Raw genomic sequence first — 17,461 nt, 5'->3', positions numbered from 1 at the left:
ATGTTATTCTTGGAGAAACACATTTGTTGGATACATATATATTACTTTTTTTTAACGGCCAGATTCCACTCTGGATTGCTAAGTGAAAAACAGAGCCTCAAATGGGCAAAATAAGAAGGACGTGCTCTGCATCATTTCTACATTTCAGTGGACCGGAGACGATAATGTCTGTCTTCTTGTCACTTTTCTACTTCCTGATGTCCTTTACATAGGTTGTCACATTAGCCTGGCAGCCCAGTTGGCCAGGAAGGATTGATATTTGTGATCCAGCTCTTCTATGGATTATGTTGACTATGTAAAATAGATCAGAGGTTGTTCATCTCCCTCTATATAGTACTGTGTTTACAGGCTTACAGCAGGGCATTCAGCAAGGCTCCTTGCTGAGCAAAAACTCGTTTGAATCTGTATATATGCCCCTTGGCCCAGCGTATAAGGTCTCATGGTGTTAATTTGATGAATTATGTGGATGATACACAGCAGAGTGCCTAACCCCTCTACAGTTTGTCAGGATCATATGGTAGCCATTGCTTTATGGCTATCACTTAACTTTCTTGAAATTCAATGTTGACAAGACAGAGGCTTCCCTTTTTTCAGCGGCTGCCTCTCTGCAGTTATCTTTAAGGACCTATAGCTAGCATCACTTGGCTCACCACTGTCTCCAGTCAATCCGGCCCATAATTTAGGTGTCTACTTTGGTAACCCTCTGTCGCTCATCAGCCAAGTCAACCATCTTTGTAAATACCTGCTTTTTTCTCTGGTGTGTGTTTAATAAAATCCTACCCTTCCTTCCATCTTTGGTATGTCCTTTTTGTTGTTTAGTCGACAAACGTAAGCTGACTAGTTTATTGCAACTCCCTATGTTTTGGTTCACCGGCTGGGCTCTTAAATGGACTACAATGGATTTGGAATGCTGCTGCTAGATTGGCATTGCAGTGGCCAAATATGACCTCCACCTAGGCACCGCTGAATACTGTACATTGGTTGCCAATCATCAACAGATTCAGTTCTAAAGCCATATGCATGGTCCACAGACAAAATATGATTTGAAGACTCGCTTGGTGTCATGAAACTCATGATTCTAGTTAACTAAGGATGAAAGTAAATGGACATAATTCAGAATAGTCAAATTGACCACATGAATTTTGGGGCATTGAAAAACAGTAAACAGCCAGTTTCTTTAAGTTCATAGCTAAGACGTTTGTTAGGGTTGGAAAGTCTTGCATTTATAGTGGTTCAACTAATACTCCTTTTAGGCAGATTAGGTGAAAAACAACAATATGGTGATAGGGGAAATTAGCATTAGTTCTTAGCACTAAAAGGTGACAGCTATTGATGCAGGGAGGTATGTATAAAGCAGGTCCATTCGTACACAGTCCTAAAATACTCAACCACCCACTTGAGTCTTCTCTAAAACTCTAGGTTTTACCTGTGAATTAATAAAACCATGAAAATCCCTTCCACAGCTTACATCCGGTGCCATCCAGGACCTCAAGCACAGTCTCCACCTCCCCTAGTCATAGATGTGCAGCACCTACCTGAAACCCAACCATGTCAGAACTAAATTACTCCTAACCATTTATAAAAACAAAACAAAAGTGATCCAAACTTGGCTCTATGATTCAAAATTAGACAGATTCAAGTCCTGATTCTTACTAGGTCCCATTCTTGAAATCAATCTCACCCACAAGGAATATATCACCCAAAAGACCAAAATGGCCAAGAGCCAGTTTTCGGCATTAAAGAATGTAAAACTATTCACCTAGGAAATTGAATTCAGAACTGCCAACCAAGACCTTGTACTCTCACATCTTGTTAGTGGTAACACTCAGATCCATGATGTCCTAGACATCACAATGGTCCAGATGAAAAGCATTTTAGATGAAGCATTACACGTCATTAATGGCCTGCCGTAATTTAACCACAACACCAAACCCTGACAGACTTTCCTGGCTTGGCTACAGGCCCACACCTTCTTCAAGCTCAGTTGAATGGCTTTGCAAAGCAATCACAATGAGCACCCCACCTATCAGGCTGATCAGTTCATCATTGCTCGTACATCTCAACACATACGCAGCTCAGACACTGTTGTACAACAGATAACCAGATACCAAAAAAATAAAGAAAACAGGCCCTCTCTAACTACATTCCCAATAACTGAAAAAAGAAATGAATTGTGATGCTGTAATAAGTCCCCTTACTCTCTAACTCAGCAGTTCCTATCCTCCTCACACCTTGTGAAGCACGTCCTGATTGTATTTTTAAATGTTCCGCACTCTGAAGAATTTGGCTAGGTTTGTGTTATAGAAATATCAAATACATTGATACATGTATGGAAAATAAACATCACTGCAGATCTTGTCTTTCATAGAGCACTAACTCAATCAATGTTTTTGATTTACCACTGGCAGTGTTAAAGCAGACATTCTGAAAATTCCTATCCCGGTTTGCATTCCAATAATTAGAAAGGATACATTTTTAAATGCCTGCATATGATGCAAAAATGTGATTTTCAACTTGGATATTCATATAATTGACATTTGTGAAATTTGAAATGTGAAATGAATAGCCGGGGTTTTCAAACACATAGGCCCAAATTATTAGTGGGTCAGAATTCTGAGTTGTTTTGCATTTGCCACATTTAGTAATTGCTGGTTGCATTAAGTACCTCAGCTTTCATAAAATTTTGTCAGGCCAATCCTGTTGGAATGTAACAGAGGAAGATATTTACAGTGACATGTATATTTTGGCACTGCAAGCACTAAAATCAGCATCTTTTTGCCAAAAACTCGAAATAGATGCTATTTATTGCAACTAATAAATTCCAAAACCTGAGGAGTCGGATTCCTATGGTCTGATTGATAGCACCTACTCCTCTGACATACTCATAATCAAGAGGATTTTTAAAAAGCAAAAACCAGCAATTGACCAAAAATCTGGAAATTGCACATGTGCTTAACCTCTGTTGGTGCTTTGGATTCAGATGCCAGTACTAAAATAATGTTAACAATGAAAGATTACAGATAATGGATGATTACTTAATATTAATCTTCATACACAAAATCAAAATTGTACTTGCTGCTGTACTTTGAGATCGAAAAAGATTCATGTCTACAATAAGCACACCACTTGCTAAAAAAATTACTTTGATGACAGCATGACTTGCTTAAGTTTCAGATCTTACAAAGAGGAAGAAGAAAGGTCCACCCAGAGCATGATAGAACAAATGTTACCAGGTGTTGTAGCAAGGGTGGTAGATTTGAAACCAGAAATTAGTTCATGTGTGATTTCATTAGCCAGTAATTTGACCTACGTTGATCAATAAAGAAAACTAAAAATCCCATTTTAACATTATGCAGGGGAACACAAACATTGTGGCTTGCATGATCTATAATAAAATACCATATTGACTTAATACTCCAATGCAAGTTCACTTGTTGTGTAAGTTTGTCAGCAAAAGACAAAAACCTGTTGACAGAGGTGAACAACAACAGATGCAGTGTTGCTGCATAGTGTATGAGAGTCTCATGGAGTTGACACAGTTTGCAGGAAATAGATGTGAAAGTAGAAGGGGACCTAGGAACAACAAACTGCAAGGAAATGATATGTAAAAATTTTAATTGCATGAATAACTAATTATGATTTCCAAAAAGCCAACTTGTGTGTGCCCCAAACACACTACCAGTGATCTTAGAACAACTTATTAATAATATTTTTGTCTGAAATATCTAGTGATAGGTATTTCCTTAAAGATTAGACATTTTAAAGAGTTTAGATAAGTGCAGCAGTCAGCTTATAAAACTTTATAAAAGTAATTTATCATTTTTATCACCAAATTTTGACTCTTCAATAATATGAAATAAAATACAAAAATAAGTTAACACTTTTTATGAACATTTTCCAATTAGTTTATACAGTTACTGAAGTGTAATTTTGACAATGTGATGATGATCATTTCAAATGTAATTGAATTTTATATGAACTATCAATGTTTTATTATTTTCAGACTAAATATGCATAAATGTTATGTTGAAATAACATCATACCTTTGTAGTGCATTATTTATACTTCACGTCATTGTTGTTTTTATTTAGTTTAATGACACAAATATATTCTAAATTACATATATTATTTCATATCATGAGATGTTGTGTAGTTTTTGTATCAGCCAACATATCATTTGCAAATGAGAGCACAAATAATTATTTAAAAATAGAATAATTAATTGCTTTATGATTTTTAATTCCTTTTGGCCAACTTAGAATTAGATTAAATTCATATACAGCTCGGAAACTTTGCATGGACTTGGAAAGAACTTTTCTGATATGCAGGTGTAAAATGAGGCGCAGGTGAGTTTTTTCATTGACAAATTATGCTCAATTGTTGTCCACAAGAAATTGGTTTGAGCAGCAAATAACTTGAAGAACAAATCTTCTCTTTGAATCAGTCATCTGCTGGTATCTCCCATGTTTTGTGAGTGTGAGGTATGCCCTCATGATCAGTTTTAGAACAATGCACCGATAAGGAACTTTTGTAAAACATATTGTACTTTTAAAAACAAAATTTGTGGAATAGGGCCAAATAAGTTTGATTTCCACATCCCTATTCAAAAATGTATTATGCTTTAGAAACCTTTGAAATGTGATGATTTTACTTTTTGTTTCCTAAGCATATGTAGACTTCTGGCATTGTCTATAATATAATGCTTCACCCTCCGTGAAAACTTACTTTTGGAAATTTTAGAAGTCCTCAGGGGTAACAACCACTGTCTCCTGAGAAACTACATACATTGTGATGCATTTGTACCTGAAGTTACGTTTTTGTTCATTCCCTATACAATTCTATTTTCCATGATCTCAAACAATTGTGAATTGTGGGGAAAATACACATTTAACCAGATGTTCTTTTCCCACAAAAAAAGAAAAATGTTTATCAACTTTAGATATCTTTTTAAAATCTTGGCAGGATTGAATTAACCTTGATAACCCCTATTTTAGTCAGCTGATTCGCAATCATTATTTTTCTGCTGCTGAGAACCAAGGAAATCCGAAAACTTTCACCTTAGAGAATTGTGGAGCTATTTACATATAAAAGTCTTAAAGCACTACTATAATAAACATAAACTCTCTCACAACTATGGGGTCGATTACGATGCCATTCGGAAAGGCTCCGAATCGGATTCAGGTCTGCCGAATCCGATTTTGAACCCGTCTTTCCAACCGATTCAGAAATGTTTCCAAACAACCGATTACGATGTTCATAAAACATTCAGACTTTTCGAGTTGGTTCCGGGTGGAATTCGGAGGTACTGAGTCATTCGGAGCTGACTCATACAGGTCTATGCACTGCGTTTCCGAGTGAGCAATTATGATGTCAGATTAGGACAGCCTTTCCAAAATTGGTTGTTCTGAGATGGATCGGCTGTCGGACTCTGACTTTGGGGGCCCGTGGTAGGCCCCCCTTCACCCAGAGCCTTCTGAATGGGGCCCTTGGGGGTACCCAAGGGACCCCCCTTTCAGACCATGAACCATGTGGCAGGCACCAAGGGGTGCCAGTCACAGGATGCACGATTTTTCCCAACCACCCCTTTCTCCAATGCGATCCTGTGTATTCGGTCGGAACACAGGGTCCCATTCAAGTCAATGGGAGTCCGACCAAATGGTATTCAGAAGCATCGTAATTGGTCGGTTGGACTCCTCGGATTGATTCGGTTGGAAACCATTCCAAGACCGATTTGGTCAGACTGCTTTCCGACTGGAATCATAATCGACTCCTTTATGTTGTGTCTTCTTCAATGTCCAATTTTCTTTGACTATAACTTGAATAAAGTCTCCCATTTCTATCCATATTTGCAATACCAATATCAGGAAAGTAATAAAACCTCATGGTAAACTTGCAGGCAATATGCACTCATTGGTTTTAAAGACCAACAGAGAGTTGGAGCCCGGCCTCCGGCTTTCACTTATTCTTCAGAAATCTACTTAAGAGCCTACTAGTGCCGCTCAAACTTTACAGGTGCGACGTCTAAAATAATTCATATTTCAAATGCCTGTTTTGCTTTGCCCCTGGTTGTCATCATTCTCACCAATTGATCTCATCTTAAGTATCTAGACCAGTGGTCTTCAAGGGAAGTGCCATGCCGAGAGAGCACACCAGTTCCACAACAAAGAAATAGTAAGTCTGACATGTTTGTTTTATTATTTACTTAAATGGATTTGGAGCAAACACAGCTGCATATAACAAAGAGCACAAATAAGGCAATCCCACACAATGATAGGAATACGTTTGCCAGTGTCATTGTGTGAGTTAAGCTTGTTTCAGGTTATTTTTATGGCAGTTGTGCTTGTTCTGGGGAAACAACTCTCCTGCTTTCTGAAAAAATTATACCAACAGCTGGGTCCCGCCAGTACAGGTTTGAAGAAAGGAGGGACACAAAATGAGTTTCAGGAAGGCAGGCCACAAGGAAGGTATAGTGCGTTCATTTAGTTCCTGCTGACAGTGCTACGGAAGAGTAAGTCATATGCTGCAGGCTAACATTGGTAAAGCAAGTAATTAGTATACCAGGCCAGCTCTGCCTCCACATTGCTAACCTTTCAGAGGCACCTGGGGGTAGGTTGTGATTGGAAGAAGGCAGTAATATTGAAGAGCGAGTGACAAGATTGGTAGGGGTTGGCAGCAATAAGAGTGGGGCATTGGCATGTGAGAAGTTTGATGTAGAGATGGGCCATGACAGGAGACAGGTAAGTGGTAGGAGTGTTGTACAGTGAAAGAAAGGAGACAGAAAGTGAACTGATGAGTGAGGTGAGAGAATTAAGAAATGAGATGGGATGATAGGGGAGATGAACTTTGACAGATGAAGCTACAGTGACAGGTAAACATTTTCAGAAGAGGTGGATATGAGCAGTGGTGGAGAAGGTAGGCCATGAATTAGGGGATGGGCAGCGACGAATGTGGTAGGCAATCATGGAGGATTCTGCAGTAATAGTAACGGGGACACTGACAGAAGTGGTGGGCAGTTATGGGAGAAATGCACATTGCCTGGAATGTGGGGCAGCAATAGCAGAGGGGGAAGTGATGGAAGAGGTGGGTATTGACATGATGGATGGGCAATGTCAGGACAGAGGTGCAATCTGACAAAAGAAGGGCCAGTTCTGGGCGAGCTGGACTGCTACATGAGATCTGGACAGTAATAAGAGAGGTGTGCAGTGATGCAAAAGGAAGACAATGAAGTGCAAGATGGATACTTATGGGAGAAGTTAACCACAAAGAAAATGTGGATCATTGTGGTATACCTGGGTGATGATGCAGGCCGTAGCAGGAGAGGTGTGCTGTGACTCATAATGTGCCTATTGCTGGTGAAGGAGCTATCAATGACATGAGCAAGACAGTGAGGGATCAATAAAATAAGAAAAGAGACACAGGGGAGGGCTCAATCTCATAACTAAAATCCCCCTGTACAGTCTCTACTAGACCAATATTAGCTTTCTATACCGTACCAGCATCCGCTTCAGTGTCCAACCAAATTCTTGGATGAAAATATTTTGAGCCGGGAGAAGGGCTAAGTATTACAAAGTTTGAAGATCATTGCCCTAGACTTTGCCTCCGTTATCTGGATCTCAAAAAGTCTAATAAATACCTAAAGGATTATCTTAAGAAACTGGAAATCTAAAGCAAAATAAATCATTGAAAGTTTGTTCACTGAGATATATCAACCCAAGCCTGGAAAATTGGCATAAATACTAATTAACAAAGCCCCCTATTTTCACATGGTTTGGGACAACTATTGAATATGTCTGATTGAATTCATTGCATATGCTTTCTTTCATACTGCTGTTACTGCTTTTCATTTTACCCAGTGTTGCTGCTTTTCTCACTTTCAGTTATATTCCCAGACCTATTAGAAATATATAGAATCTCATCTCTTGGTGTTTACTTTTATATCAGACAATGTAACACTTACAATTTACCCTTCTTGCCCAGTATGTTTATGATATATTATAGCATTGTAGCTGGCTACAAAGTGCTATACCAGTCATTAAAGGGACATAACCAGAGTTACAAACCTCAACTAGAGCCTATATTGAGGGATAGAGTCTTTAATATAGCGTATAGCCCATTGCCTGGGGCTACACCATTTGTTAAAGACTATGGACCTAAGGGAAAGCGCATTTAACAACCGGTATAGCCCAAGGCAAAAAGCCTATAAGGCTATCAGATCCTTCCACCCACTGAAGGTGGAATGTTCTAAATTCAAAGGAGTAAACCTGAAATCAAACATTGGAATGTTGGACCACAAGATTTAAATCGACCATTCTTAGTCCTACGACTTTTCATTGTCATCAATAGAGCTTTTTTGCATTCTAATGTGCTAAAGAATAGTATAGCCAAAAGCAGAAGGGCTACAAAGCTATTTGAAAATTCCATGTGCTGATTGGGGAGTGTTCCACTTGAAACGAGTCGACGCCTTACTCACATAATCCATGGGACTACTTGGATCTGTAGATACCAAAAGAAACAGTGTATCCAGGCATAGTTATTAAAGTGTTCCATTGGATATGTGCTATGAATGACAAAGTATGTTATCTAATTCTTTCTCTCTTTTTATGCTCTGTGATGTTGTCATTTTATTGTATTATATATATATATATATATATATATATATTTTTTTTTTAACAAATTGTTCTGTATGAGGTCTGTGACATATAGGATGTGAGATGACTTTTGACAAAAGACTGTAAAAAGTTTTTTTTTTTAAATCAATAGAGGATTTGGATATAACTTTGGAGTGTCAGTATATAAATGATTTAAATGTTATGTGGAAGTTCTGAGTAGGGGCAGTACCACTGTATTTACTCTGAGGTATGACTTAATTGTGAGTTGAGCTTCTCTGTTGTTTGTTCTTTGCTTAAACCAAGGGATTACTTGTTCTTGACCACTTGAAACAGAAACAGCCATCAAGCTTTGTAATGTTGGAGAATTCGTTCTATATTAGATCTTACTGGCCCTCAGTCACACCATTGTCTACAGTGGAGCTTCCACCATTAAAATGATCTAATTAAAGATGTGTTAAAAATAATTAATATATTTACAAATGTAATACATAAATTCTTGTAAAAAAAACTAAAGGGCCTCATTTACAGGCCCAGGGTGCAACGAGTAGAAATGCTTTTATTTCTCCTCATTTTCCATCTTTCTGTGCATGCTGCGCTTTGCAGCATGCACAGAAAGAGGAAAATGCCTTTAAAGATTGTTTTTGTGTAGGAAGGTGTCCCTTCCTGCACAAAAAAATCATCCCTGCAGTGCATGCACCCTTGGAAAATGACACAAGAGTACATGCGCTGGCGCATAGCAAGCAAACGTAAGCCAGAGTAGGGTAAAGCACGTATTGCATCATATTGTTGATACAACGCATCCCTGTGCTTTGAAAATGAGACAGCACAGCTCAGCTAAATGGCTTGCGGTGCCGCGCGGCATCATTTTCTTGTAGATGAGGTCCTAAGTTTCTTTGAAGCTTTCACCTAATTTTCTGGGAAAAATATTACCCACCATTTTTTTACACTAATATAAAGGAAAAACATGCTGTGTTATATTTTTTATTAATCACATGGGGAAATAAATTTAAAAATTGCATTGAAGCAAAAAGAAGATTACAGAAAAGATGTAACCGTGAAGTGTAGTTGGGGGTGATGTTTCCTCTACTGGTACAGAAAGCCATATTTTCAAATTCTTACCGAAAATGCTAAGACTTTTTCCTTTTTCGCTCATTTTGATTGTTGAAAATACAGCAAATTAATATTACATTTTTTTTGCTAAGTAAGTGCTGCTAAAACACTGCATCTGGGAAATTTCCTCATCACAAAATTAGCATTATCAGGGTAATTTATTCATTTATTAATATACAAAATATATGAATTTCATCATGTTCAGCTGGCAGACTATAGCTTTGCAGCCCACTGCCAAGGGTTACACCAGTTGTTAAAGGCCCTGAAGCCACTGAGGTTAAAATGTTCTAAATGAGAGAGGGAAAAACAGAAAGACAAACACAGGATTGTTGGAGCAGAAGCCATAATAAGCATGAGTCACTTCATTGTCGTTACTTGAGATCCCAGCAGTTCAGCGTTCCACTATAGCCTTATAGCCCACCGTACAAGGCTATACCCGGCCATTAGGCCTGAGCGAAGATGAGAGCCTTTAAAAGCGGGCGGGCCTTTAATGGCTGGTAAAGCCCACCACAGAGGACGGAATGTTCTAGATAGGAAAAAAAGGCTTCACGAAGCTTGAGGGATTTGAAAACCCCTTGGGCTCTGTGAGGCCTTTATTCACAGCAACAGCTGTGAACACAGACAAACATTGGAATGTTGATGCTCCAGGCTTTTACCAGCTATTAGAAGCCCAGACCACTCTATTGTCTTCGATGGAGCGCTCAACATTCCAATGTTCTAATTAAAGTTTCACGGATCTCATTTGAATATGTTCTTTGTAAAATATACACAGTCATTTGCCAATGATTTGGGTCTTTGGCAGTTCAGCAAAGACAACCTGGTGAAAACTTGGCATTGGGCAAATTCAGTTTTATAATCGAAGGAGGTTGATAACTTTTTAGGTGGAGGAGGGAGGTACGGGATGCTGAGGCAGCAGGGTTAAGGCAATTATTAACTCAGCAGATGCCCTGATGCTATAGCCTGAAGTAATCACAAATAAAGCTTCAAATACAAATACGTAATTTGAAAAGGATGAGTAACAATAATATTAATTGCAAAATGTTCAAACGTTTCATGTTTCTGCTTTCGGGTCTACATTGAAATAATTACTGCATCTGTATATTTACATTGTGTACATTGCTCTCCTTTTTCGTTTTTGGTAAAGTAATCGCCATTCAATGCAAATTCGTTCTCAAATTCTCAGCATCTTTGCCATCACACGCCGATGTTACATTTCTGAACTTGTGGTACCCTCCAACATTTACTAAGTACAGATATTAATGTTTCGTCTCATGTAAAAATAAAAATAAAGATTTGTTGAACATTAGCTGTAGTGGAAACTGGCAGATTCATCACAATCAGATCAAGACCCAAAATACAGATATCGATGGTGACAGAAAGCGGTGAGTGCTGTAACTCTGCTCTCCCGAGTCTAAGGCAAATACACCTTAACCCAAAGGGTATATTAGAGTTGTCAGAGCAGTGTCCCACAACAGCTCGTGAGACGTTTGCTTCTGAATCTAGAGGACATTCCGCTATTAAATGAATGGCAACAATTAGCTGTGCTATTACTTCTGATAATATTTTCTAAAGTAGAAATAGGGGGAGGATTTAGGAGTATACTTTGAGCAGAAAGCCAAGTGGTTAGCTGCTTTACTTTCTAAACATGGGTGTCACTTTCCTGACTGGATCATCTATTGCATTCTCTAAAACAAGATTCTTTAAACCATTTATTGACCAACTAAAACTTTAATTCCAGGAACATTCCCATAGTTGCTTACAGAGAAACAAGGATCTCATGTCTACTGAATTGTGCAGCTGCATCTTCCTTTATTCATTAATCGTTATTTTTATGCATTACTTGATATGGAATAACACAGGGTAAACTGAATATAATATTTTAGTATAATTTGATTGCTTATCTTTCTTTTCTATAGTCCTCTTAGTTTACAGAGTATGGTTGAGCAACTTAACAAAGGCATAGATGCCTCACTGCACTCCACTTTTGTTTGTTTTATTGCAATGCACACATATGGCAGATTCCATGTCATTCTCTTAAGAGACGTATAAAATGAAAACATATAATGCCACCCAAATGATACATGTAAATTATTATGGGGTGGGGAAGCAAATGTAGTCATTCTCTTGGTCCTCAAATTCAAGATATTGCAAAGACAGGTTCAGGATATGTGACATGAAGCAGATATGCTGAACAGAAGGCAACCACACTTTTACTAGCCACTGCAAGAAATACATTTGCAAATGAAGGCATCAACAAATATAATAAAAAAAGGCATTGTGGAACATACAAATATGGGTTCAGTGATTTTCTAGTTAATACATTAAAACAGCAAGGAAGAAAGTAAATTTCTTTTGAAAATAGTTTTTTAGACACTATATTTTGGGTAATAGCCAAGGAGGTTAATATTGATTCTGTCGTAGACACTTATTTTTGAGCTCTGAAGAGGACACTAACAGTAAAGTGAAAAAAAATTGGAAATTTACTTTGACTTCTTCCAACATTTGAAGTAAGTTTCTGATTGTTCCAGAACTCACAGAGATTTCTAGCAGTAATCCTGGGTGCTGCAACTTTTGAGAATTCCATTTTAAAACATAGCAAGGGCATTTCCATATTGTAAATGTACAAGTGTACATTTACTGGTGAGAACATTTCCTTCATGAATGTGTTATTTTTCTCTCATGGAAGAATCCCTTCCACTGGAGCTCGACAATTTTTTGGGAGGCTTAATTTTCGTCCTCAAGCATTTCCACGTTGGGAATTGGAAATGGAATAGTTTGTGAATTCTCAAAAACAAGAACATTTGCTGGCCTTTCCTTACTTAACAGGCCATTCCCACCTTGCAGAAACTAATCCTTGACTTCCAGAGATTTACGGACACAAAAGTGTGTGAACGAATCTTATTACAAACGTGAAACTAGTATTTGTGAATCATTTAAAATCATAAAAAGTTTTACGTTTGTGTTGGGATTCCTAATACGGTTACTTGGGTGTTTGCATACACATTTGCCAGTCATGGCTTTGAACCTTTGAAACACATAACATTATTCTCTTGATTGAGAATCTTCAGACCCTAGCATGCGGAATTGCAAGGATTTCCAAATAGCTCACTCTTTGCTGGCATTTGCTGCTTATGCTAAGCCACACCCAAATTAGACCATTCATATGTCTTATTTACCCCAGCAGCTACAGAAATGCCACTTCCATTTCAAGTCCAAGATTTCTAGAGACAAATTCTAAGAGTCCTAGCTCGTGCAATTACCAGTGGCTGAGATTATTTCAAGCATTCCACCCATCACTGTTTTGATTTTCCTAGTCAAGAAGAAAGTATGCAGTTGGGTCTACTGAGTCCGGAAAGAGATGGCCAATCTTGCTAGAGGAGGAAGCACACACAAGGTATACGTTATATTTTCTTGCAATGATCATAGATAAGCCACATTTATTGAAGAATCCATAGAATGTTATGTAATAGTAGCATATTGACAAATAAAGGGTACTTTATGAGTTGTAGGCTTATAGAGATAGTTTGTAAATAGTAACCCTTTCTTGTCACTAATGGATATTCCTTGACCGAAAAAAGACATTTATGAAAAGTACTTCTCAGTATTAACACATTCTTCAAAATGGCATATTTTCAAATGGTGAAAATGTGCTTGTTTATGATTCCGTTTGAGTGATAATCTGCCTCTATGTTTTCTTTCTTTTCTCTTCACTGAGAAAACATGTTTCAATGACAGAAACTCTTTTTCCCCTGAAATGTGGGCGTTTTCCATGCTATTTCACTCCGTGTAAGAATGTTTTTTCTTACTTTCTTATAGGGGGATGCATGTATTTATTGCTTAAAATGGCCTTGTAAGATGTATGTGAATATCCAATGTTATGATTTTGTGGGGTTCCAAACATTGCATGGCCATTGTCCTAACTCTCTCTAATGACTTGATTTCTATTAAGCTACACTCATGAGAAAAGTGCCACATTTTCAATTGTTTCACAGCTTTTAGTGGAATTTACAGTCAGAAAATATACAATTTGTGATTGATAATTCAGTGTTCTAAATTTTGTACTGCAAACAACTTTCTGTGAACAAAACTGATATTCAGGGACTCAAAATTCATAATGAATTTGGACCGATAGTTTTCTCGAAATTATGGGATACTCGGTAAGGGGCTATTGTTATACAAAAAAAAGCATGCTACTGCTTAATATTAAGGTGGGTTTTTGGGCCTGTTTCATGCATGAATTATATGGATATCAACATCACATTAGATATTTCAAGCTGCATTTATTTCAGCCAAACCAATAGCAAATTGACACAGTTTCACGACTTGAAACAGATGAAATGTTCAACAATGTATATTTTTACTACTCATGGACTCTTTCCTACAATTGGGAAGAGGATTTAATGCAGGTTCTTGGCTATAGAATCCTGAACAGCTGAGTACAGTATGAAAAGAAGCTCCGGCGGGATTGGCTTGGCTTGTAATTCTGACACTCATTTTCTACAACTACAAGAAAGTGAATTACGTGCCTACAGTCAAACACCAAATTAGCAAAAAGGCCTCACAACACATTTTTCATCACATAATGTACAGTAAAATAATAATTTGAGACCTCTTGTTCAGATACCCAAGAAGCAGCCCACTCTAGCTCTATCAGTAGAAAACCTGAAAACCAAGAAATTATTAGACGTACAAGGTAAGTAACTCCTGTTCACAAAGAAATTATTAAGACGTCATGAAGCTCCAAAAGTAGTTTTTCACAATCATTGTAATACTATCTACAAGCATCGTTAATATTTCTAAGAAAGACAAGACATTTCAAAATTAATAGTGAAAATGTTCTCTGCATGAGGAATGTAAGAAAAAAACATATGCTAGCAACAATGTCTACATGTCACATTTACTATCAATATAAATACAAATGTTGCATGATGCATTTCTTATATGTGCTGTTCTAAGAATAATTAGCCTGTGAATTCAATGAATAATATAGGTGCATTCCAAGCCCAAAAGGGAGTCATTATAGGCCATGTGGTGTATTCTAAACATATGCGAACAAGGTGCTGCTTAAAAATCACACATCGAAGGTTTTCTGAGTTACTTCTCTCAAACTTAAAATGGACCTTCCTTTAAAGTAATGGCTTATAGAGGGAACTAGTACTTCCTTTCCGCCAATACTAAATGTAGCTGAAAAGAAGGCAATAGTAATTTCTCAGGGTAACATTGTAGAATATTTTCCATTGGTGAAATTTACTAGCTAACACAGCTTTAAAATGATCACCTATATCTTAAATTCTCCTACTTTTCATTATGTGCTACTTCTTTTTTAACTAAATTGTATAACCAATAATGTCAATCTTTCTTTAAGTTCTAGTGTGTTTATAGCCTCTTTTGTGTGTGTAAATAAAACAATAATTCTCACTATCATCAGTAATTTTGTTGTTTTTTGCAGTGCTAAAATTAGTTTTTAAATTATTAATTAATGGCTCGTAAAACAAATGTATTACAATATTAGATAATGTGTTTATTTACTCTTTATTGCATATATTTATATAGTACAGACTTCACCACTTGGGAAGTGGAATTCTCTACATATAGCAACATTATAAAGTAATGTCTAATAACAAAAGATCATGGGGAGGAACGAGAATAACCAGTCTTTGGAATTTAGAGGAGTTTTGAACAGGTGTGTTTTAACCCCTTTTTATAGAAAGCAAGCAAGTTTGTGTTGAGTTGAAGTTCTTCGAGGGACAATTCCAGATTCTCAGTGTATGACCTGAGTGAGAATTTTTGACTTTACTCTATGTGGAGGCTGGATTTGTGGTAGTGTCTATTTCTCTGTCTGTGGTTTGGAGCTTCTGTTTCAGTTAGTGGCTAGATCATGGTGAAAGGTTTTGTGTGTGTTGAAGGGCATTCTGAAATCTACTGTAACGTCAACTGGAAGCCAGTGAAGGTCCCCCAGATTAGATGTTTTATGAATCAGTTTCTTATTAACCAGATGATCTGCCAAATGGAGAAAAGCCTTTAAAAGAACCAGTGTGGCTTAGAGGAGCCAGATAACAAAGTATGACCTCTGCCAAAGGGTGTTAAAAGTACTGATAGCACCACAGATACATTTAAGGCATTTACCAGTGTTTGAAAGCCAGTTGCATAACATTTTCCTACCAATCCCAAATTAAAATGGCTCATCTGACCAATTCTGCTCTTTTGCAGGTTATATGATGGGACTATAGGCATGAAAATTATATCTATACATTATTTTTCATCTGACATATCTAATTCATTACTAAAGAGAACCAAAGGCCAGCATAATTATAAACATCTGTGCAATACCATACCCACAGTGCGCAGGACTCTGTAATAAAGATCCCACTTACCCATGTAGAGGACACCTTCTTTTGTCTTTCCTGCTGCCTCTGCTACACCTTGTTTCGTTTTTTCTGCAGCTGCCACCATACCATCCTTGGCTTTAGAAAGCCCTCTCATGAACACATCCATGGCTCACAAATTCCTTCAAATATCTTCGCAACTGCAAAATACACAAATTCATACGGTCAAGGTAACACACTCAAGGAGATGTAGCCCAATACTCCAAAAATGTAGCCAAACTATTGCAAAATAAAAGAAAAGACTAAGGGCCATATGTATCATTAAACTATTTTGCATTTCCTAAATAGCGAATTTTAAGGAATCGCTATTTAGGAAATGCAAAACGGTATGTATGTACAAAATCGCTTTTCAATAGCGAATCCTTAGCATTCCTAATTTGCGATTAGCAAATTGCTAATCACAAATTACCCATTCATTTCCATGGGCCAGGAGGCCCATAGGAATGAAAGTGCAATTTGCGATTAGCAATTTGCTAATCGCAAATTAGGAATATTTTCAAGGGTGCAGGGGTGTCTCAAGAACACCCTGCTGCACCCCTGAAAAAGACATTTGGGGGCATATGGCGCACATACATGCCCTAAGGGCATGTATGGCGTCATATGGCACCTTTGTTTTTTTGTTAAAAAGCTTTTTGCAAAGAATTCGCAACTTACCACCAACTAGAAGTTGGTGGTAATTTGCGAATCCTTAATGGCATTTTTTGAATATTTTTTGTTTGATACATTGCATTTAAGGAATCACAAAATTTGCGATTCCTTAAGTGCAATCGCAAAATAAGGAATTGCAAATTTTGCTATTCCTTATTTTGCATCAAACATGTTTGATACATGCCATTTGTCAAATTAGCATTCGCAAAGGCCGAAATTCGCAGAATTTCGGCCTTTGCGAATGCTAAATAGCTTGATACATATGGCCCTATATCATATATAATGAATAGCATACTATGAAAATAATGTTATTTAACAATTCCTTGGGCTGAATTGCATGTGTCTTGGAGGACAGCAGGCATGTGAGTACCTTTTTTACACCCTGGCAACTTTAATTTTTCAGGGATGGTGATATTAAGAAAGTCAACTGAACTGTTGTTATATTTGAAGGAGAATCATACATCAAGACATAGATAGTTTATACAATCAATGAAATGCTGAATGGTCTCCTTGTTCCTGCTGGAATAGGGCACAATTTGTCTATCAACCTCTTCAATAGATGTATGTGGTGAAACGAAGGATTTTTTGTAGCTTCATATATGAATCTGCACTAAAAGTAACCGACAAAAAGTATGGCAAAATGTGGGGCAAAAGAAGCCCCCAACAAAGCGCCTTTGGCATGTAGGTAGAAGGTGCCATCAAAATCAA

At 37.4% G+C, this 17,461-nt stretch overlaps 1 protein-coding gene across 1 annotated transcript in view; it reads right to left on the bottom strand.

Moving 5' to 3' along the window:
• The window catches only part of SNCA (synuclein alpha), a 616,256-nt gene extending 600,008 nt beyond the window's left edge, over positions 1 to 16,248 (bottom strand). The window contains exon 1 of the mRNA XM_078677486.1: positions 16,094 to 16,248. Coding sequence (XP_078533612.1) covers positions 16,094 to 16,214 — 121 coding nt within the window. The 5' untranslated portion in view covers positions 16,215 to 16,248. The remainder of the gene's footprint in view (positions 1 to 16,093) is intronic.
• Positions 16,249 to 17,461: the final 1,213 nt, after the last annotated feature.

The sequence above is a fragment of the Lissotriton helveticus genome, chromosome 2_1, assembly GCF_964261635.1.
Source record: "Lissotriton helveticus chromosome 2_1, aLisHel1.1, whole genome shotgun sequence".
Lineage (NCBI taxonomy): Eukaryota > Metazoa > Chordata > Amphibia > Caudata > Salamandridae > Lissotriton > Lissotriton helveticus.
The sequence above is the reverse complement of the archived record's forward strand: the minus strand, read 5'-3'. Positions and strand labels throughout refer to the sequence as shown.